Below are 24,518 nucleotides of genomic sequence, written 5' to 3'. Positions count from 1 at the left end.
TCACATGAAAAACTAAAGTCAGACTTGATGATTGCAGAAACCAAACAGCTCATTTCTCAATAAAGAATCCTGAAGATACACCAGAGTCTCCTGGTCTTCGCTTCTGAGTTTCCTACAAATATACATACCTACACACAAACATGCCTACCTAACTTTCTACCTACCTACATACATCTATACATATCTGCATCCATACATACCTACCTTTCTACCTACCTTCATACATCTATAAATACCTTTCTAACTACATACATCTATACATACCAACATCTGTTCATACATAACTACCTTTCTACCTACTTTCATCTATACCTACATCCATACATACCAACATCCATGCCTACCTTTCTACCTACCCACATACATCTATACATACCAACATCCATCCATCATCCATACCTTTCTACCTACCCACATACATCTATACATACCACCATCCATTCATACATACATACCTTTCTACCTACCTTTCTACCTATCTATATACATACCTACATCCATTCATACATACCTACCTTTCTACCTACTCACATATATCTATACATACCTACATCAATCCATCCATCCATACCTACCCACATACATCTATACATACCTACATCCATACATACCTACCTTTCTACCTATCTATATACATACCTACATCCATCCATACATACCTACCTTTCTACCTATCTATATACATACCTACATCCATTCATGCATACCTACCTTTCTACCTATCTATATACATACCTACCTTTCTATCTACCTACATCCATCCATCCATACCTTTCTACCTACTCACATATATCTATACATACCTACATCAATCCATCCATACATACCTTTCTACCTACCCACATTCATCTATACATACCTACCTACATACTTTTACATACTCACATACAGTACATACATCCATACACACCTACATGCTTCCATACCTACCTTTCTACCTACCTACATACATCTATACATACATCCATGCATACCTACCTAATACCTACATCCATCCCTGCCTATCTACATACATAGATTCATTTCACCCAGCCTAACTCAGACCATACTGCCATCTCTCACACTCCAAAATGAATACAATTAATGAAAATAGAGAAATACAAAACTGTAATATATATATATATATCTTGTTGAGTGGTTCACATCATACATTCATAAAGCATTATAAAATCACAGAAGACTTGCAGTTGTCCAACTGTATTTAATCCACAGTACATACAGTTATACACATGAGAGCACTGAACCACCGACCTGGTAAGAAAACTGTAAAGGAGCGAGTCAGTCCAGATCAGTACGTCAACAGGAGTGTAAAATGAACCTGCAGTACGTCTCCATTCATCATCGAAAAGTTGTTGGGAAAGTGATTCATTTGCAATGATTTGTACAGCAATCTGAAAGTTTTGGCAACAAATAAAATGGGCACAAAACATGATTGTTTCGGGATATTTCACCATATTTATTTCATCCAATGAGCTTGTGTTTTGAAACACCTGCACACTAATTAGACAGCATTTACATCTCAAAAATACTGTAATGTCAACAATTTACCAGTATTTCTATGCAATTATCATCTTTTAATATAATGCCATTACTCAGATACCAGTATTTAAAAAAATATGGTTGGATTTGGGTTTAACGGTAAGATCATTTAAATATTTGGTATTAACAACTGATATGATGTTCTATATAGACAACAGCATATTTGTAATAACTATAAATTGGAGGTTTGTAGTGTGGCCCATTATTGAAGAATACAGGAAAGTGTACGAAAGCTTCTCTCTGACATGCAAAGTACAAAAGTGGCTATAATCTGATTTATCTGAAGATATAATACTCATACACTGGCCTACAAGCAAGGCCGCGGATGTTTAAACGGATGTTTGCCGTGTAAAAACTGTGGCACAATTGTCGATCACAATGTCGTACGATTCCCTGCGATGCGTCTGAATCTTAACCTCAGCAATTCGGAAATGAAACTCATGGAGTGTATCAACTTTCTCAACATTGGTGAAAAATTACTTGATTCGAAAACAGGAAGAAGTGTAGAAGTAGGACAGTTCAGATGGCAGAAGTGTGTGGAATAACATAACGGAAATGTGCAATTTTCAGACCGAGAATTTGTTCAGTGGTTGACATTCAAATCATAAACCAACAACCAAGATGACTTAGATTATCAGTGGTACAAGTTCACAAACCTTTCGGCATATTTCCACTGAGAACCCCTAAACTAGACGCATTAAATCTGGTCAAGATTACCTGTGAAGACTAGTAACACCAGTCCAAATGCTTTGATTCAAAAATCGTACAGCACCAATTTAAACTCATCTGTTTGGAGCAAATTTATCACAGAACCACATTCACAATTCCAATTCACATTACGTGGAAATTTCAATGCGCGAAACCGGTTTCCAGAGTATGAGGTCTCCAGAGCGAGCGTTTGTACATGTGTAGGTGTGCGTGCTCCTTGCCCGTTATGCTCGAGGATGTCGTTTGCTTGCTGAACTGATTGTCCGTGCGGTGGCGGTGGTTGCGTCATCTAGAGTTTTTGCTACGGAAACACTGTCAACGATTATGCACAAGGAGACACGCCATTGGTCCGTTAAAAGAAGCATTTCAAGAACTGTTGGACAAAAGAATAAAGCAACACATGAAATACAGTCAAACCTGAAATATCCATCATCTTATGAAGCTACAGAAATAAATAAATTCTGACCGTAACATATCCTATATAGTGAAATTTACATCTTTACAGTATCTACACTGTTTGAAGTCCCATTCAGATCGGTTCAGAACATCCACACTCCAGACAAAGGCCACGTTCGAAGCCTCCCAGTTCGATTAGAAGAATACGTCCGCAACATGCAGCATGGCTATTCCAGTGTGTTCATGATATATAGAAACAAACCGTGTACGGTTCACAACTCCACCCGACTTTGTCATGCTGTCCGATTTAAAATAGCAAAAATTAAAAGCACAATTTCTATATACCTCAATCACTTACATATGAACATATGGACAATATCATAGATAACTGAAGTTGATCTAAAATGATCTAAAATCTTAAAAACATTATACATGTGCCATGGAAACGCTTGGGAAACGTTGCTACAATCCATCGGTAACGTTGGACGTGTTTGGGTTCCTATGATCTGCCTACTTTTGGCACATTTCTTGCCTTCTATTGTTTTCGGAGAACTATATAATCGCGCGTGTGCGCACAAATACCCTGCCATAAATAATAAGGGACATGTACTACACGCGAACACCATGTAGCGACATGAGATGGTAACAAGGACCTCCACTATTCCACTAGTGCAAAATAACAATGAGGTTATGCAGTTGCAGAACTACAGCTTTCGAAATGAATTCGTTTTGGCCGTCGGCAGTATCAAGCGAGCGACTCCTGATCACCCGGAAATGAGTGCAAAGGATTGAGAGGAAATGATTGAGCGAAAAAGTTGTCCATCGTCATCGAACATGCAAATACGGCGAGCTGCATGGCGCGTCCTCGATGGGAAATTCTCTCCACGATGACAGCAGCAGAAACGTTTACTTCAGCAGATGTGGCATGTGCTTGCGACCGGTGTTTGGTGGCTCAGAAGTTAACAAAACAGCAGTCGAGAAAGAAAGAGACGTGGAAGGTCACCCAGCAGCCCGTGTGGAGGTGGCGTCTTGGAGGTATTGCAAGCAGATGGCCTTGTAAAGGGATTGTTGTTCCTTTTTAGAGTTCGTTCGTGCTCTGAATAAGAAGTTAAGGCCTCTGATGACCTGCAGACGGAGTTTGGTGTGATGGGCTTCGATCCTTATTGCCAAATTCTGCTGCGATTCAACTCGGCTGCCAGGATAGGGCGACCCAACGGAAACTAATGGTTAAAATGACCTCTGGGTCTTATCAGCTCCTCAAGTTCATGGCTGCCCTGAGCAGGTAAGAGGAGGCACGTATTTACATGTGTGGGAATCTCTGCGGACACCGGAAGGGAAGTCTGGGGAATGATAGAGGAAGCGGGAAGAGTCCATACCCACCCAACGATCCGTGTTTTCAGTCCCAACAGTACATTCAATCAAGTCAGAGGTGAGGGCCGTGACCCAGAGCGATGCTTAAGGCGCTAGATTTCTGGAAAATGTTTGGCTGCCGGTCTAAAACAAACAAAATACGAACGAAAAAAAGTCCCATGCAACAATAGTAATGCCGTGAGATTTGCTCACAGAGTCTGTTGTAATACTGTGAGATTACGTCGTGTCCGTCTCCTACCATTCCTGCAGCCCATGTGCCCAATGAAGTGCCTCCAGAGTTTGGACCCGGTGGGAGGAGCCTATTTCGGGCTCAGGGCTCCGCCCTCAAGTTTGCTGGTTCGGCCCCAGCAGCCGGCGGCGATGCTCATGCTTCTCTGTGCACGTTCGGCCCGCTCGCGGTCACATTCCGATTGGCTCTGAGCACGTTCGGGGCGGCCTACCTGCACGGGCGGAGTCGAGGACGTAGGTTGCGAGGAGATGGTGCGCAGCAGGTGATTGCGCTTCCGCAAGAAGTCGCCGCTGCCCCCCAGCCCGAAACTTCCCTTCCGGAGGACCATGCGAGCGCTGCCGGTCTTGGCGGGTCTCGATCTCTGATTATACTCCAGCTGGGAAAGGTGAGACGCGTAGCCATCGGCGATGAACTGTGGAGAGAGAGTCACAGCTCAGTGAGAGTGTAGAAAAACTTGTGAGTAAAAAGTAGAGAGGAAAAACTATGCGTAAAGATACCTGACACTGGTGTTGCAATTTCTTTGTTGGTCTCCCTACGATGTAGATTTGTGATGGTGGCAGACCAAGTGACGTGTACACAGAGATGTCCTTAGTGGAGCCATAAGCAGCAAAGATCTTCATATGTGCCTACAAAAGAGCAGCTTTTTAATTATACATTTCACGTATATTTGAGCAGAGGCTAACAGTGTCTCTGCAGAGTATTTTAAGACCTGCACAAATAAAATTATTACTCTATGTCCATACAGAACAAACCCATAAAATTGTGAAAAAAATAATGTATCTTGGATTCTTTTACTTAATTAAACAGGCTGGTGCGCACATTCAAATGTTACCGTATTACAATATAAACATCAATATTGCTGATATGAAAATGTGTTTAAAGAAAGGCAATTAAAAATATAGCTGCGAGCAGCAATTATCAGGGTTCAAGCACTTTAAAATGGTATTAAGTTTTATTTAGCAAGCCTGTAACCATCTCGATCATAGATGGAAAAGACCATTTACAGCCAATACAGGCAATTTACCATAGGAAATATATGGGTTTTAAAGCTTTTTTACAGTTATCGAGGTTGAGCCAAAAACCTTGGACTAGTTTGCCAAAGTTGGGTTTTGAAATAATAATTAACGAACGATTCGATGGACAGTGGCGGTCCTAGAGGCAAAGTTGCTCAGAATGAGGAGTTCTACCATGTGGTACAAATATTGTGGGCGTGTGTGAAAAATTCTGTGAGACACAATCCTTTACGCACATGAAAAACGCGAAGGCGCCCCCCCGGTGGCCAATTTCTTTTTTAATGTCCTCAGAGACAATCATGGCACCTTGGACCAAGACACTGTATGCCAGTTTTCAAGTCGATCGGACTAACAGTAAAGTAGTTATAACCATTTTCATGTTTTTTTCCTGTTATAGCGCCACCAAGTGGCCAGTCGCCCCATCCGTTTTTACACGACCACAGAATGATCTCTTACATATGTGTGCCAAAAACCTCTGACTAGTTTGCAAAACCTGACTAGTTCCTCTGACTAGTGTGCCAAAAACCTCTGACTAGTTCGGTTTTTCAAAAAATCCAAAATACCAGAAAATTTCGCCAGAACAACGAGCATATCCGAGCATGCATTTTGTCCGTCTTAAGCCGATATAAGGCAGTTGAGCCTACACTTAACGGTTCAGGAGTTATGAGCGATTTCGTACTTTTCACTGCTGTAGCGCCCCCATCAGGCCGATCGGGGAGAGCCTTGCTGACGTAGCAGACGTCGCTTGAACCCCTAATAATAATATTGTGCTGATACTAGTAAAATCTATACAATGAAAGTGTTAAATAATCTTAGTCTTTCCTTCCTGGGACAAATGACCCAGAATGAAGACACTAGAGTTACGTTAAATTAAATGCCAGATACATTTAATTTTGTAACGGAAATACCAATAATATCCAAAAAAATAATAATAATAATTTTTTGTTACATTTTTGCATAATGTAACTTTTAATTATAAACAAGCCTGAAATACACCGGGACTCTTATTATGAAATGTCTTTACAACTTCCAGCTGTTCATTCAACAAATGAGGGAGATAAAATATGCATCTTACAACATAGTACAGTACAAAACACCATAAAGTAAACAACATAATTCATTAACCGTAGATCATCAGTAATTGCTTGGCATAAACGCATGGTATTCACTGATTGCGAATTGCTCCGAGACCATGAGCCTGTAGAACGTGCAACAGCGCCGCATTTTTTAAATTAAATTAAATTAAATTAATAAAGCGCTTACACATTTAATTAAATCATCGCCTTTTGTTTAATAATTACATTAGGCTGTACTGCGACTCCTGTTTTTCCATCCTCAAATTTGAGACCTCTTAAAATCATAGTTAAGACTTTTGTTATGCCATTAATCAATATTGTGGATTTATTATTTTTTTCATAAATATGGATATTGATTCAGGATTAATGCATTGCAAATGACACTACTATTTTACCCAAAACCTCCTGCGCTACAGAAAAGGAGGCGAATGTGCATCACTGTATATTCTTACCTCTGTGATGAGACACTTGAGGAAGTTGGCTTTGTGTCGGAGAGGGTCGTGAACGAGCCCATCACAGAAGGACACGATCCCGTGAGGGAAGTTGTGCTGTGAAAGCCAGGCCACCACACGCTGCTTCTGCATGTCTGGCCGCCCCGTCACGTACACTATCATGTAGCCTAGGTCCTGCCAGTGCCTGCAACACGACGAACCACCGTCAAGAACAGCAAACGTTACAAATTAGTTTCATTAACCCTGTAAAGCCTGATGTATGAAATAATAGTATTGTTTTTTTTTTTTAGTAGTACAGTTTTTTGAACCTTTACACAAAATATAAAATCTAAAAAAAAAAAAAATTAAGTTTGCATATATGTTGAGTATCATATTTGATACATCAGGCTTTTATGGCTAATATAGTATGATATAGTGAGAATATGGAGCTCATACTCGAGGAAAAACACCTCATGTGAACCAGGACCTGAAGGAGGGCGTTTTTACAATTACTAAAAGGCTTTTATTTGCTAAAAAAGTATAAACTATCAATCACACAACAGAAGGCATGTAGTAGATTGTGTTTTTCAGCAACAGGTTTTTTAGCAGTTCTGATCATGTTGATCATTTAGAGGCCTTAGAAATTTGTGTATCACAGTTGGCTTTATAGGGTTAAATGAATGAAAACAAGCTCTCACCTGACCACGTCTACCGCTCCTGCTCGCACTTTAGGGTCGCTGCCCATGATGGACACGCTGGCGGCAAAAGAGCCGTCGATGCTGAACACGACAAACTCGGTGCCACGCGGCAGCACGGTCAGGTAACTGTCAGCAGATGTGTGGTCACCCCTTTGGACAAAGAGAACATTGTTCACTTGTTGAAAATACAACCTTTTATGTGCAGAATAAATGAACATTTAAGACGTACCTGACCACCATTTTGACCGGATACACTCCAATGCTCAGCCGTTTGCTCTCTGGAATCACGTAGGAAATTCGTCCACTGCTATTGGTTAGTTCTGTGCTGAAGTACACCCACTCACCGGATGGAGGCTGAGTCATGATGTGGATGTCCACCTTGAAAACAGCACAAAAAATACGGATGAAATGAATTTGAAGAAGGGAAATCTATGGAGCGCGAGCTTGTTTCCGCCACTGAATAAAAAATAAAAAAGGTAATTGCGACTTTTTATCTCACAATTCTGACTTTTTTTCCTCAAAATTGCAAGTTTATATCTCGCAATTCTGACTTTTTTCTAAGAATTGCGTGTTATAAAGTCAGAATTGCGAGAAAAAAAGTCAGAATTGCGAGTTTATATCCTGCATTTTTATGTAGCATTTCTGACATTATGTAGTATTTCGACATAATGTAATTACCACAAGGTTAATGATCTGTCTGTCACAGACTGCGCAACTTTGCCACAAGTTTTTTTTTCTGCGACTGGTCAACTAAGCCTCTTCTACGATTGGTCGACTATTAGGGGGCAGCCCTACTTTAAAGTAGGTTTGTACATTTTCTGAATAGAGTCAGTGAAATTGGATGAGCTAACTGAGTTTTCATTCTCTGGGATCTACACAAACCAAAGTTTATTTTGTATTTTACCTTCTCTCCTGTCAGTGTGACCATGTCCAGCGGCCCGTACATGAAGCGACCCGTGACTACCTGAAGGCCGTCCTCATTAAACACGGCGTCGTTCACACGGTGATTTGCTGTAACATTCTTCAACACAAACACATCTTTACGTCAGCAACTATCCTGTAATGCACTCATGGCAACATGAGATTTTAGAGATGTCGAGATGCCTGTCTCACCCTGATCTTCACATGGGTCCTCTTCCTTATCCATTTCTCCCGCGGTTTGGACGGAGTGAATTCGGACACCTCCTTCCCATCTAGTTCCAAAATACTTGAGTTCTCATGCCTCATTACCTAAGAGCCAAAAAAAAACAAATAAAATTACATTATATTCACGCAATTTCATTAAAAGGAATTGCTTTTGTAGGACAAAACGGTATTTAAAAATAATAATTTGCTATGACTAATAATTTAAATAAAAATGATGCAATAAAAACAATTTATGAACTACCAGAAAATTAACAATTCACACCCCGATCTGTAGGTCAGTCTCATAATTAGTCACTTCTAGTGCTGTCAAATGATTTTGGCAAGCCCTTATTTTATTACATTAAAATGTTAACAAAAACAGTAATTTTATAACAGTTTTAATCAAATAAAATAAAAAATAAAAAAAGTTTTTTAAATGTATTAATAAAAGCCAGAAGTATTATTATATTATATAATAATGTTTCTTATTGCAAGTAACCCTGAATATTCCTTTAAGAAGAATAAATATTTTATAATCTTAAAACACGGTTATCTTCACCTGTCTGAGCAGGAAAGACACAACGTCCGTTGATTCCCAGTAGGAGGCGTGAAACAGGTGAGGTAGAGCCACGGTGGGGAACGCAGTCAGAGCATCGGGACAATACAGGGCGAAATCAACGCGTTTAGTGCCCCACCAGCGTGCAGCGACTGCAGGAGAAACGACACGAGAGAGTCAGTCATGCCTGTCCGAACCATTACCGCTACAACGGCAGGTTCAAATACCATTAAAGACTTCTGTTATATCTGTACATAATTTATGAATGTTTCAGCTGCTGGTTCTAGGACAGGATGGGGACAAATGATGCAGATTTGCTTCAGGGGATCAAAAGGAAGGAAAGAAATGGAAAGTTGTCGTTTTGTAATGTGCACTGGGCCATGTGAGGCTGTAGTGCACATCTCTTGTCTTCTTCCTCCCATGACCCATTGCAAAGACACTCAAGAACACAACCCTATTTTTTGATTGAAATTCGTTTCATTGGGGTTCAGTGTTCTTGAATCTGCAAATGGCCTCTGGTTCTCTACAAGTAGGATTGGGAATTGAAAACCAGTTTTTATTCAAAACTGGTTCCACTTTGACTGGGAAGACTGAGGGTGTATTTACAGATTTTTTTTTTTTTATTGAATTGTCCTCAAACATACAGCGTGAGCAGTGTAGTCTGATTCCCAAACAAAAGAGTCGGTAAAAAAAAAAAAAAAAAAAAAAAGACTCACTCATGTCCAAATGTAATTAAAAACTAATTTGGGACAGACCCGAAATAAATGGTACTTAAAAGTAATTTAACTTGGTGTGACTAATTTTAAAGAAAAATTATGCAATAAAAATGATTTATGCATTACCGCAAATGTAACAATTCATGTCCCCAATTCGTAAGCAAATTTGATATTTAGTAATTTTCCTTCCTAGCTTGAAATATCATCAAAGTAATATATTATATTTGAATAATAATATAAAAATAAAATTTTTAGTAATTAATTTTATTTATTTATTTTTCTTAGTACATTGTTGAGACCTCTTCCTCAAAAGTACTAAAAAAAATCATTATGTGGAATCGGAAACACTAAATTCCTTATGATTCCCATCCTTATAGGGCTACTTTCAGACTATCAGCCCAAATCCGATTTTTGTCCGATCAGATTTAGCAAGTGTGAATGGTCAAAAATCACATGAAATGTGTTTTGAGCTACAATTATTCGACAATGATTCCAATCGGATACACAAATAATCAGATTTGGGCTGACAGTGTGAACTTAGTGACCGCTAACAGAAGACAAACAGGCCGTAAGCATGACGCACAGCCAGATAATGGGAGCAAGACAAGTCAACGTCCTTTCAAAGGATCTTCAGAAGGTCTTCATCATCCAGAACAAACCCAGAGCGGCTCAGGGTTCCAGAGATGAAGAACCAGAGCACCAGCGCTGAGCTTTTAATGGATGGGGGCATGAATTCGGAAAACAAAGGCGTCAGCGCTGGGGAGGTCAGCAAGAAAACAGGCTGAAGATTCGGAGGGCTAAAACAGGCAGTAGGAGGGATTGCAGGGAAGGCAGCAATGGTAGAAACTAACGCAGGCAAACAGGAGAGCGGGTGCATCTGGAGGGTCAGGAGACCCTCTGACCGGACCTCTACCCACGCTCCAAGTACCTTGCTCGATGTCCAGCGGGACACACGGTGATGGCGGGTCTGAGGCGAGAGAGGGTGAGGGCTCAAAGCCTAGAGAGATGCTCTGCTCTGTATCATCCAAACTGCTGGAATCCTGCCTTTCTACCTGCTGCTTATTTTGCGCTTTGCAGGATTTGGGGGAGGAGCTTCGGGAGCTGATTTTATTATAGGGGAGGGCCAATTGGGACAAAAGACTGAGCTTTTTGGAGAGTCTAAGTTGGCATGCTTGTGCTACTAGAGAAAAAACAACAACATCAAAATAACAGTAGTCAAAAGGTGAGCATGACATATGTGATAGTTGCAGCATTAAAGGATTAGTTCACTTCAGAATTAAAATTTCCTGATAATTTACTCACCCCCATGTCATCCAAGATGTTCATGTCTTTCTTTCTTCATTCAAAAAGAAATAAAGGTTTTTGAGGAAAATATTCCAGGATTTTTCTCCATATAGCGGACTTCTACAGTTACCAACGGGTTGAAAGTCCAAATGTCAGTTTCAGTGCAGCTTCAAAGAGCTCTACACGATCCCAGACGAGGAATATGAGTCTTATCTAGAGAAACGATCGGCCATTATAGTTATATACTTTTTAACCACAAACGCTCATCTTGCACTGCTCTGCGATGCGCCACGCATTACGTAATCATGTTGGAAAGGTCACGTGTGATGTAGGCGGAAGTGCCGATCCAGTGTCTACAGAGCGAACGTGCAAAGACTAAGTCAAACAGCCTTAACAAAAAAAAGGTAAAACAACGATGTCGAACAATTTTGAAGTTGGAGGTACTTTCGCCTACATCACGCGTGACCTTTCCAACATGATTACATATTGCGTGGTGCATCGCAGAATGGCGCATTTTCTTTCTTTTTTTTTTTAGAAAATGACCGATCGTTTCTCTAGATAAGACCCTTATTCTGGGATCGTGTAGAGCCCTTTGAAGCTGCACTGAAACTGACATTTGGACCTTCAACCCATTGAACCCCAGTGAAGTCCACTATATGGAGAAAAATCCTGGAATGTTTTCCTCAAAAACCTTCATTTCTTTTTGACTGAAGAAACAAAGACCTAAACATCTTGGATGACATGGGGGTGAGTAAATGATCAGGAAATTTTAATTCTGAAGTGAACTAATCCTTTAAAATGTTTTTGCTGCTTAATTGTTTTGCAGCACACTACTGTTCAAAATTTGGGGAAAGTAAGACTTTTTTTTTTTTTAAAGAAATGAAAACTTTTATTCAGCAAGGACAGTAAACTGATCAAATGTTACAGTAAAGACCTTTATAATGTCAGAAAAGATTTCTATTTCAAATAAAAGCTGTTCTTTTGAACATTCTATTCATCAAAGAATACTGAAATAAGGCCCTGTTTACACTAGTGCATTTTCGTTTTAAAATGAAAACGATCCTCGTCTACACTGGCATTTCCACAGCATTTCAGAAACGATCTCCGTCTACACCACATGATCGAAAACGCATGTCACATGATATTATTAAATATCATGCGCATGTTGGTAGCTGCAGTATATAATAAAAAATGCAGAGTTTAACTGCACAATGGCTGCTAAAAATGACAACAAAGCCAGCAAAGATTGCAGTTCAGTCTCCATGTTATTGTTTACAGCCACGCCATTGTTTTCAAAAGTCTCCATTTTGGTCCGTTTATACTGAAACACAACCCCGGCTTTTTTAAACTAAGACGGGCTCTGCGGCGTTTTCGAAAGTCTCCATTTTCGAGATTTGAAATCACCAGCGTAGTATAAATGACAGGCGTAACCGTAGCAAAACTTATGCGTTTTAAAATGAAAACACACTAGTGTAAACGGGGTCTAAATGTATCATGGTTTCCACAAAAATGTTAAGCAGCACAACTGTTTTCAACATTAATAATAAATAATAATAATAATAAAAATTCTTGAGCAGCAAATCAGCATATTAGAATGATTTCTGAAGGATCATGTGACACTGAAGACTGGAGTAATGATGCTGAAAATTCAGCTTTGATCACAGGAATAAATTACATTTTTAAAAATATAAATAAGTTATTATAATTTACCATAATATTTCACAATATTAGTGTTTTTACTGTAATTTTGATCAAATAAATGCAGCCTTTTGATTTTGTTGATGTCTAGATTATTTTTCTCGTTATTCTATTAAATCTAACCATGTGTTAACTTACTGTTGGCGATGTTGGAGGCGGTGTAACTATCCGCTAACCCTGACACCTGGCTGGCGATGCTGGTCTCGCTGGCCCTGCGGGTCCCACGGAAGGCTGGAATGGATGCCGGAGACGAAGGATTGGAGTGATCCCCAAACATAATGCTGTGAGACTGCATCACATCCGCTGTGAGGAACAAAACCAGTAATTACTCGCAGGGGCCAGGAACTGACAGGGAAATTACGGCCCAATTTTCAATACTGACTAAACCTCAGTTACAAAACCTAGTGAGCAGCCTATTTAGACAGCATTCTATCTAGAAAGCATCTTAGGCAGTGTTGGGATCTCACTAGATTTTGGATCTGAGCTTAAATGGTGCATCATTATACATTTGTAAAAGGGCCATTTAATTCAAAATGATTAAAGGAAGTGAAAAGAAGATATAAAAGAAGTAAATACTGCCCCAGAGTCCATTTTAATCTGTTCCTTCCATTCTGGAGGAATTTAGATGATCATTTCATGTTTTTACTTGAAGTCCTCATGGGGCATTATCTACCAAATACACATGCAAGCCCATCTTCAGAATCAGGATTTGTCATTAGTCAAGCTTGAATTTACACTTTTCTTATTATTCCAGCTGTATTGTCATTTTAAAGGTGGAGTGTGTAATTTCTGCAGTACTAGTTGCATTGAATGAAATTGCAAAATAGCGCTGGTTTCCAAACAGGTTTCCTCAAAGGTTGGACCGCTCATGGGCAAAACTTATGACATCTTTCAAGAAAATGTCTAGGTCACACCAGAATCAAAAGAAAGAAATATCTATTATTTTCATTGCAATTATATATATAAACCATATATAAACATATATATAAACCAAAGTAAAGCATCTGGATGCTTTACAGTACTAAGTATTGGGGGTGAAGTATGCTTAAAGTCCCCCTGTGGTGAAAATCAAGTGTTTAATGTTGTTGATGTGTCTATGTGGTGTTTTTAATATGCTTTAAGACAAACCATGTGCAAATTCATAAGTCAACACCATTGCTGAGCATTTTCTCCTTAAAACTGCTGTGAAAAAAAGAGTCTCAAACCCACGGTTTGAAATTGCTGACGTCACAAACTAGCTTGTAACCAATCACGTCAATGTGCTGGCAGGTTTTAGCATATCATTAACAGTGAACTAGCAGGGGAGTCTCAAGAGAAGCCAGGTTATCCCGGTATATTTTTCTGTTGATATGAAAAATCATGTAGATTTAGCAGTATGGTGGGTGTCTGATGTATATTACGATGTTATGATGAACTGTATGCCTTTCTCCACTGACGTTTTGAGTTGTTCAAAGTGTTATTGAGGATTCTGATTGTTAAAAGGCAGCTGATTGACTCAGATGGCGAACGGGTACATAGTTTGTGTAACATTATTAGCTGTTTGATAACACAGTCAAGCAAAAGGCTAATCATATTAATTACCGGTGTGTGTCCGATGTTGTAAAAAGTGATACCATTGAGCAGCGCTTACCTCAGTAAATTGAACGAGTGGATCTCTGAGCTGGCGTGAGCGAGCGGAGGCGAAGCTAATTTGCATATTCATTGATCCGCGTATACTAAATAAGGCAAGTTACATTCAAGCTATTTTAAGGCATGAAGAATTTTTTTTTTTCACAGAAAAAAATGTTTAAATATGTCATTTTGGTGATTAAAGATGAGTTTTAAGGGATAAAATTATTGACTACAGGGGGACTTTAATTATCATGTAAAGTATGATTTTTCTTTTGATTTTGTGGTAAAAGGTAACACTCTTTTTAAGTATACATATGAATGCCTTATAATTGTGTCTACACTAAATAAAAATAAGAAATAGCATTTAAGCATTGAAAAAATACACACTTCACCTCTAAATTCAATACCATCATATCCACATTGCAGCATCCAGTGGCAGGAAATCCCAGTAAAACTCAAAAACAACAAACCCAAATGACAGAATCAATGTCAAAGCAGACGCACAAACACAGATTATGTGAAATGAGGGCACACGCCTCACAGGGGTGACACACATAACAGGGTGTTTACGCTAAAGGGATGCAAGAAACCAGGAATGGCTACACACACTCGGCGGGGGCCGGCATGGCTTGCCAGTTGAGCACAGGGACGGGAATGGAAGTCTCGCTGATGCCATCCTGACAGCGCTGGGCGGCACAGCTCACACTCTCCAACAGGAGGTGAGGGTTACTCTGGATGGTTTCCACTGCCACATGTCAAACCCAGCGGCATGAGGGACGTGGAGACATGAGAGCGACGTGAAGGGGAGAGAGACAAAGAAACAGAAAATAAAGACAAATAACAGACAGAAATGACACAAACAGAGGCACGGGAACACCAGTCGTGAAGCAAAACTCACGCCAGAACTGCAGTGATGGACGATGCTCTTTTACAAGTGCTTCTTCAAACTGAACCATAAAAATATCTGCTTTAATACACATGCAATCACACAAGGCCCCGTTTACAATCATGATTTCTCAAATGTAAATGGGAGTCCAAAATGTGATATAGCTAGAAATGCATGTGGCCACCTTGCATTTGTAGTGTAAACGCTACTGTAATATGTCCGGATGCATCCTGGACAAAAGAACGGCTACTCACCTGTCAATCATCCATTGCAATAAAACGTAAACTAGCCAGTTATGTGCGGCTCTCTGGGCTTTGTTAGGCACATTGTTATCAGCATGCAAGCGAGACATTACATGTGAGTGATGTATTCAGCATGGTTATTATAGAGTGTGTGCATAATTATTATGCAAGTCGATATTTTGATCTTATTTTATGCTCTGGACAATGGTGGCACTGGAGACTAAAGGATTCCTGATATCTAATTCATAACCTTAATTCCTAATATTTTTCCTTATTTATTTATTTTTGTGCAGTTAACATGTTTTTTTTTGTTTTTGTTTTTGTCTGACCCTGCTGAACCAATAAGGATTTTGCTGTCCAATGGTCACGCCTTAATTTTGCAATTTCTAGTACTGCATTAGTATTGCATCCTTCTCATTGGCATTTAATAACTTTTGACTTTTCAGTCTGAGTTAAATCTCTTTTTTGGCCCGTTTTACCTGTAAAAGGAAACCTGCTTAATAATTCTGCACACCTGAATATAAGGCGTTTTTTACTTCCAGCCTTTGTTAACAACTATATATCACTTATAAATAATTAAATACAAAATTAATAGAAGTTATTAAGATTAATGTGGCTTAGAATTGGTAAAATGTGCTTGGAAAAAAAAAATATGATCAAAACATCAACTTGCATAATAATTATACATGCGCTGTAGTTAACTAAAACCATTTAAAAAATTGTTACTTGAAATAAAGTAAACATGAAGTGAAATACAATTAAATATATTTTTAAAGAAATTATTTCAGCTAGTACATTTCAAGGCTACATTTTTCATTTTCATTTAGTTTAACTTGATGTACTAAAACTAAAACTGAAAAAAAATGAAAAACTATATAGAAATATTGAGAACAGTTTACAATAAGGTTTCATTAGCTAACATGGACTAAGCATGATCAACACTTCTACAGCATTTATTAATCTTAGTTAATGTTAATTTCAACATTTACTAATACATTATTAATATCAAAGTTATATTTGTTAACATTAGTTAATGCACTGTGAACAAAGAATGAAAAGTTGTATTTTTATTAACTAATGTTAACAAAGATCAAATAGTGTAACAAATGTATGGCTCATTGTTAGGTAATGTTAGTTAATACATTAACTAGTGTTAACAAATTAACCTTATTGTAAAGTGTTTCCGAAATAAATTAAAAGACAAAACCAACAAAAACATGACAAAAACACAGAAAATATAAATATGAATGAAAACTATAATCGTATTTCAATGATACTGAAATAACACTGGTGTGCAGTCACAATATCAAGAGACAACCCCCTTTAAATCCAATCATGTGTGGTCAGAGGACACGCTTTTGAGACACGTTAATACAAGGTGAAAAACAGCAATCTGTCTCGCCTGACCACTTGTGATAGATATAAGTACCAGGTGTAATCCGGGTCTTAGCAGGTGTACGTGTTGACTGAGAAATCTCTCCACTCTTACCCAGCAGGGCCGACTGGCCGTCACCCAGCGGGAAGCGCTGGTAGCGGGGTACACTAAACGGTGGCATCAGGTGGAAACGCTTCTCCAGCAGGGGCTCCAGACGTGAGGCGGACGGATCTGCGGGGTGGAACAGGTTGTAAACCTGCTGGCACGCTGGACGAAGATGAGCAACTGCAGGAAGGAAGAACAAAAGAAAAATATTTGTTAAATTGATCTAAAATTCTGGTGTTAGAATATTAAAATAAAAGTTATATACTACTGTTCAACAATTTGGCATCAGTAAGATTGTCTCTTCTGCTCACCAAGTCCACATTTATTTGATCAAAAATTCAGTAAAAACAGTCATATTGTGAAATATTATTACAATTTAAAATAGCTGTATTCTATGTGAATAAATTGTAAAATGTAATTTATTCCTGTGATCAAAGCTGAATTTTCAGCATCATTGCTCCAGTCTTCAGTGTCACATGATCCTTCAGAAATCATTTTAATATGCTGATTTGCTGCTCAAGAAACATTTCTGATTATTATTAATGTTGAAAACAGTTGTGCTGATTAATATTTTTTGTGGAAATCTTGATACATTTTTTTCAGAATTCTTTGATCAATAGAAAGAAAATAGAAATCTGTTGTAAAATTATAAATGTCTTTAATGTCAATTTTGATCAGTTTAATGCACTGCTGAATAAAAGTATTAAAAAAATCTCACTAACCCAAAACTTCTGAATGGTAGCATACTTCAGTATTTTCTTTCACCATAAACTAGCTAAAAATAATGTTGCTGTTGGTGTTGCAGGAGGTTATGCCTTCAGTGTATTTCATTCAACACATTCATCCTTGTTTTTGTTTTGTCTGACGGGCTTTACATGACAGATGTTGGATTGGGAATCTCCTGTCAGCATACTGTTCACTTTCCTCTGTGACACCAGCCCTCTAAAACAACCTCTAGTAATCTGCTGGCAAATTTAAGTTGCTTTTAGGATTAATATGTTTGAAGCCTTTAAAAGATTTGGAGTTCAAAACAAAAATAGCATGAACAATAGAGATTACACAGTCCGGGTAATACACTTTAAATGATCGCTTTGGCATCCAATCCCCTCAGGAATTCATTCTCTTTCATCACTCTTCTTCCACTAGAAACTATACTATGAGTATTCAAGGTTAACATACCGTCCAAAGAAGGGACCACAGTTTTCCTCAGAGCGAGGACCAGGCCTAGTGGAGAGCCGAAGAGGAAGAAGTCGGACACTTCGAAGTCAAACTTTCCCAGAGCACCACCTCCCTCCAGCATGGTACTGCTGCTGGACCGACGTGAACCCGGATCGTTCCTCAAAACGCTGGAGTGCAGACTATATACACAATTTACATTATTATACACATTTTTACAACAGTCACAAGTAGGGATGCACTGACATGTCAGGAAAACTCTATAACTAATATACATTTTTAAAATAAACTATTGAAGAGCTCACACTTTTGTGGAATAAAAATTGTCATTTCATAAACAAAAAGTTTATGATTACTGGAGAAGGATTTTTTTTTATATATAATTTTGAATATAGAATCATTTTGATTCAGACCCATTTGCTAAAGAATCATTTAATTTTTTGAACCAATTTGATTAATTTAAAATATTTGACTGAAAAGACTGATTTGATGAAAATCTTTTAGGGATGACCGATATATCGGTCACCATATCGGTATCGGACGATTTTTAATGTTATCGTTATCGGTCCGATAAGAAAAATTGGCCGATATATTAATGCCGATAAATAATGGATTGTTTCCTTCAGCTGAGACACTTCAGATGCGCACTGTTTGCCATAACGGTTTTGAATTGCTTGAAATATTATTGGAGGCACTTCAAAAAGGAAAATACAGTTAAGTGCAACATGTGCAGTGCAAGTCTGTCATATAGATTACATGAAATTATAATGAGAACATTATAATTATGTGCTTTGGACATGGCTTTTAATGGTGAGACTTTTGTTTTTGTAATCAGGCTCTCAAAAATTATATAAAAATTTGAATTTAGATTTATCAGCCAATATATTTATCAGCTTTCAAATATAAAGAATTATTGGTTATCGGTAATTCAGTGCATCCCTAAAATCTACTCAATGAAATATTTTCATTATTTACTACATATTTGTTCATGTCTTTTCCAGAACTGAAAAGCAATTAAAAAAATATTATTATTTCCAGGTCTTCCATGACCATGGGAACACTGTTATAAAATATCTGTAATATTTGAATGTACCTTGTATTTTTAAAATCCAGCATTCATTGTTTGAAATAGAAAAATAATCCCTGATATCATCTGCTTCTAATCAAACATAACCAGACTTAACTAACAAGTTAATGAAATGCTAATATTGGCCAATATTAATATCAGTATATGGACCCTTTTCATATTTACGGGGTTTTCAGAAGTAGAAGTCGTCAATAGTTGGGTAAACACCACAACAGCATTTCTACGACTTTTCAAAAAATTATAGGGTGCTTGATTGCCATCACTTGCTCAGCCATTGCATTAGAAACACTCACGCAGCAGTGTTAACTAGTTTTCTGTAAATTAATGCCAAGGTAATATAAGAAAGTATAGTGTTATAAATGTACATAAAATTTGATAAAAATGAAAATATATAAACCTTTGCTAGATTTACTGTGGAAACATGTCATCACTGTCTGTAAAAAGAGTCCATCATGCACATAATTATGATAAATAAAACAGACACGTTCACTTGAACAACAAACTGATTGAGGAACAAAAGAACGACTGTGGTTCACCTGGTCAGGAAGGCCTGGTGCTGTTTAATGGTATCCAGTTCGTATGTTGAGGAGTCGCTGCGCTTCCGGGGCAGCTGTTTTTTGGGGTCGTCCGGACCGCTGCAGCGTGGAATGTCTATATTACTACGGCTGAGGTGCCGACTGCCCTCTAGAGACAAACCCGAGCCAGAACCCGAGCAGTGAGAGCTGTTTATAATGATCCCTGGTGACAAAAGGTCATTGTCCTGCAGAGGAAGTGAATCAGTAATTAGTATTACAGGGGTCATATGATGGAAAACAGGATATTTATGCTCATTTGAAATAAAGATTGTTTAAAAAAAAATAAATAAAAAATTTTTTGCACAATTTTTTGCAGCACCTATTTTCACCCTGTCTGAACGTTTTGTTTCAGGTTTCGGTTTCTTTAAATTTGGACCGAATGCAATGATTGGACTAGCATTTTTTGGTCCTGAGACTTCAACAGATATGTACATGTTTTTAATATTTAGACCACTTCTATTATTGATTGCTATCAGGATGTGAAGAGAGTTTCAAACACTATTACCAAAAGTTTTTATGAAAAACATTGCCTACCCTACCTTTAAGGGTAATTAATCACTGTCTGGATGAGCAGGCCTTGTGTGTGTGCAAATGTGTGTTTACCTGCACACTGACAATACTGCCACGTCTGCTGCTGTTTTGACTCTCTGACACTGTGATGTTGCTGCTGCAAAGAGCATCAAATCCCAGAATCCCTCCAACACAGTCACCAATCAGACACACCTGCACACAAATACCAGACAGACACACATTACATCACAAACAGAAAGTCATGTTCATGGGCAATGAATGAGATAAATGACAATTTAAAAGATAAAATGACATTCACAACACTTTAAACATTCAAAATGTGACTGTGAATTTCGTCATGTAATGTGACATGTTTGCATGATATTCAGCCTCAAAAGAGACATTTGTAAAGAAATCAAACACAGTCAAATGTGATGTGACTTTGTGATTAAGAACACTTCATGTGATGTTACTCAGTAAGAAAACCAAATTCTGTAAATAATGCACATTTATCCCAAAGGTTATTTCAGCAAACAAACTTATGGAAGCTTGTTTCCACCATGAAATAAAAAATAAAGTTAATTGTGACTTTTTATCTCACAATTCTGACTTTTTTTCTCAGAATTGCAAGATATAAACTCACAATTGCATGATATAAAGTCAGAATTGTGTGGTATAGTCAGAATCGTAAGTTTTAATGTCAAAAGTGCGAGTAAAGTCAGAATTGCGTGATATAAAGTCAGAATTGCGAGTTATAAAGTCAGAATTGCGTGATATAAAGTCAGAATTGCATGACATAGTCAGAATTGCATGATATAAAAGACAGAATTGTGAGTTATAAAGTCAGAATTGTGTGATATAAAGTTAGAATTGCGAGTTATAAAGTCAGAATTGCCAGTTATAAAGTCAGAATTGCGAGATATAGTCAGAATTGTGTGATATAAAGTCAGAATTGTGAGTTATAAAGTCAGAATTGCGAGATATAAAGTCAGAATTGCGTGATATAAAGTCAGAATTGCGAGATATAAAGTCAGAATTGTGAGTTATAAAGTCTGAATTGCGAGTTATAGTCAGAATTGTGTGATATAAAGTCAGAATTGCGAGATATAAAGTCAGAATTTCGAGTTATAAAGTCAGAATTACGAGATATAAACTCACAATTGAGTGTTTCAATGTCCAATTGTGAGGAAAAAAAAAAAAGAATGACTTTTTTCTCAGAATTGCGAGATGAAAAAAATTTGCAATTGCCTTTTTTATTTTTCTATTTAGTGGGGGAAACAAGCTTCCATACAAACTAGATGCATATTTCACTGGCAAATGATTTTTCCATTGCTCAAATCTGTAAATAATTACATAGAGAAAAACCCAAACCACTGACTTGGCCAGTGAAAGTGGCCCCCTCCAGGGATTTGATGAAGTCACCGTAAACCTGATTGGCTCGCACTATGACCGTTGCCACGGCGTCCTGGTACTGTGGTGCAGAGGTGGCCAATAGGGGGAGGGCGGCCAGAGGGATGTGATCCTGACTGTTGGAGAGGCAGCCTTCGTCATAGCTGTAGGGACTCAAACTGTGTCAAGGACGCAAGAACAGAGAGCATGCTGGGTTATTACCAGCGAGAAGCAGTTTTATGTACTGAATTAGCACATAGAGTGGCATACTACCATACCAGTCTTTCTGCATTATGCATGCAATACTCGGTTGACCTGCTACATTTGCCAAAATGTGCCGTTTACAACCAGAGCACACAGCTCAGAACTGTATCCCACAATGCAATGTGTTTTCAAAAGTGCAATGAATGAATCAATATCAGCAGCGATGTAACATCTCTTTATTTGAATGCAGGGACTTTCTGGAAACATTAAGCAATAAATGTCATGGTACTAGAAGGTTTAAAAGTTGGAATTGTTGCTAGTTTAAGTTAGCTACTCCCCAACAGTACCTCATGACTACCAGATGTCATGTTTAGTGTCCTGAATGGACTGAGTCTGTGTGTTTCACACTCACTTTGACACCAGAGAGAAGGCCTCCACGCACACAGCCGGACACGGGACCAGGCGGATGGCGATGCGGCCCAATGCAGCTGGGTAATGAACCCGCATCACAGCATCAAATGCGCTGCTGATGGTGTTGACGTCCCCCTGCTTGCTGTTCTGGTCTCCGCTGCCCGTATCCAGGATGTTGCCGCCATGCAGGACCAGGAGGAGGACGTGGATCTTGGACGGCTGTAAGCACTGCTGTGAGGAACAGTCCTGAGGGACACATTTGGACGGCTGTTTCTGCAGCTGCATTCGGTTCATTTAAAATATCCACACACACTCGTGACAACATGCTATTGTGAAAGAGGGTGACTTACTAATGAACAACACGGTACAGAACGCAACAGCAGTCTTCCAGAAGTACATATCCCATTCAAAATCTCCATAGACAGAAAACACAAATCTTTCAAGACAGACCTACCATGAGATACGCAGACATATGCTTCTGTAGAAACCATGTCACAAGTGTGGCTACTCAGATGACCTCAGCTAAAATTAGCAACCTATATTGCATTAGATAATGTGGAGGTGTTGTAGTGTTAGAGAATAAAATATAGCAGTGGTGTTTTCTAATATATCATTTAATATTATTTAATATGTCTGATATAAAATATATTCTGATGAGGAAATTCATAAAAAACATAACATCACTGCTGGTTTATGAGGTGAGCAGTTCATTCACACTCATAAGTACAGTCTTTTTCTACAGCTGTCATTATGTCGATTATGAAATTTTGGCTGACTTCATGTCGTACAAACAATTATGATTATGCTCAATATCACAAAAAAAAAAGGAATGTTGTTTAATTATCCTATTTTTTCATGTTAGTTAGATTTTTAAAAGGGTAGAATAGCATGAATCATTACACTGTTGTTAATTAATATTCTTATTTTTAATAATAATATACTAATAAAAAGAAGACATGAAGACAAAAGAAAAGCAGCATTCAATAATTTTTTTATAATTCAGTTTTTTATTTTAATATACTCTAATAATAATAACTTAAAATAATTTCAATAAATACTAAAATTAATAAAATCTTTATAAATATAAATTAATAAATTATTCATATTAATACTATGCGAAATACTGATAAATTCATTTAAATGTGTTTATTATTATTATTAATAAAATACAATTAAGGTTTTATACATCAAACATATTTTTATATGATTAAATAATATACTTATGTTAGAAACCTCTTATTATTATTATTATTATTATCATTATTATTTATTTTTATTATTATTATTATTATTTAAATCCTAATGACTATAATGGAAAAATGTGAAACTAATGAATAATGAAATTAGACTACAAACTGCTAAATGATATGTATTGTTATAAATATATATATATTCACTAAAATTCATCTATATTTATAACAAAATGTTTCTGGTTATCATTATCTCAAATAATTATGATTAGATTAAAAAAAAAATCCCATTTAGGCTATTATCTTTCAAATGTGTCTTGATTTGTTCTGTTTTGGTACACTTTATTTTAAAATGATGTAGTTACAATGTACTTAAAATGTACTCAGTACTCAAATAAGTACTGAGTAATATTTATTAACTACATAGATACATCTATACATCTACAGATACATCTATAGTACCTACTATAGAGTTACGATTAGGGTTAGGGTTTGGTTTAGGGTTAGATACTTGTAATTATGCAGTGTTATTACTATAGTAAGTACATGCAGTAATGTGTAACTACATCACCTTAAAATAAAGTGTTACCCTGGTTTTTTGTTTTTAAGAAGAAAATTCCTAAGGACAAAACGAATGGGAAAGACACTTCCAGAAACAAAGACAAAGTGGGCATCACTGTTGTCCAATTAATGAAGATTATTCCATGGTAAAAGAAGAACTACTTGTCTACATCTCTAACGTGTGTCCACTTTACAAAATACTACTGTAGTATGCTAATTCAAAGATCAGCTAAACTCTACGCAAACACAACACGATCTGTATGAATAACTGCAACAACACAGGAAAACACCTTTGACTCTACATAACTCATGACAAGATCTACATTTCTACCGGATCTAAACAGACGAGAGTCGCT

The 24,518-nt window shown here is 37.7% G+C and overlaps 1 protein-coding gene across 6 annotated transcripts in view; it reads right to left on the bottom strand.

Moving 5' to 3' along the window:
- Positions 1–1,185: 1,185 nt before the first annotated feature.
- LOC127520973 (membrane-associated phosphatidylinositol transfer protein 2) overlaps positions 1,186–24,518 on the bottom strand; it is a 68,961-nt gene continuing 45,628 nt past the window's right edge. For 3 of the 6 annotated variants that reach the window (XM_051909745.1, XM_051909746.1, XM_051909747.1), the window contains exons 10-26: positions 22,413–22,657; positions 21,786–21,975; positions 20,501–20,620; positions 19,859–20,082; positions 18,239–18,417; positions 17,069–17,239; positions 15,059–15,196; positions 12,979–13,143; positions 10,787–11,038; positions 9,146–9,294; positions 8,575–8,691; positions 8,366–8,482; positions 7,691–7,839; positions 7,462–7,611; positions 6,785–6,968; positions 4,741–4,869; positions 1,186–4,655 (exon numbers count right to left, since the gene is read on the bottom strand). In XM_051909745.1, coding sequence (XP_051765705.1) covers positions 4,314–4,655; positions 4,741–4,869; positions 6,785–6,968; positions 7,462–7,611; positions 7,691–7,839; positions 8,366–8,482; positions 8,575–8,691; positions 9,146–9,294; positions 10,787–11,038; positions 12,979–13,143; positions 15,059–15,196; positions 17,069–17,239; positions 18,239–18,417; positions 19,859–20,082; positions 20,501–20,620; positions 21,786–21,975; positions 22,413–22,657 — 3,021 coding nt within the window. In that variant the 3' untranslated portion in view covers positions 1,186–4,313. The remainder of the gene's footprint in view (positions 4,656–4,740; positions 4,870–6,784; positions 6,969–7,461; positions 7,612–7,690; positions 7,840–8,365; positions 8,483–8,574; positions 8,692–9,145; positions 9,295–10,786; positions 11,039–12,978; positions 13,144–15,058; positions 15,197–17,068; positions 17,240–18,238; positions 18,418–19,858; positions 20,083–20,500; positions 20,621–21,785; positions 21,976–22,412; positions 22,658–24,518) is intronic. The other 3 variants (XM_051909748.1, XM_051909749.1, XM_051909750.1) reach the window with 3 other exon arrangements.

This window comes from Ctenopharyngodon idella, chromosome 10 (genome assembly GCF_019924925.1).
Source record: "Ctenopharyngodon idella isolate HZGC_01 chromosome 10, HZGC01, whole genome shotgun sequence".
In the NCBI taxonomy this organism is placed as follows: domain Eukaryota; kingdom Metazoa; phylum Chordata; class Actinopteri; order Cypriniformes; family Xenocyprididae; genus Ctenopharyngodon; species Ctenopharyngodon idella.
This window is presented reverse-complemented; position numbering and strand designations above follow the sequence as displayed.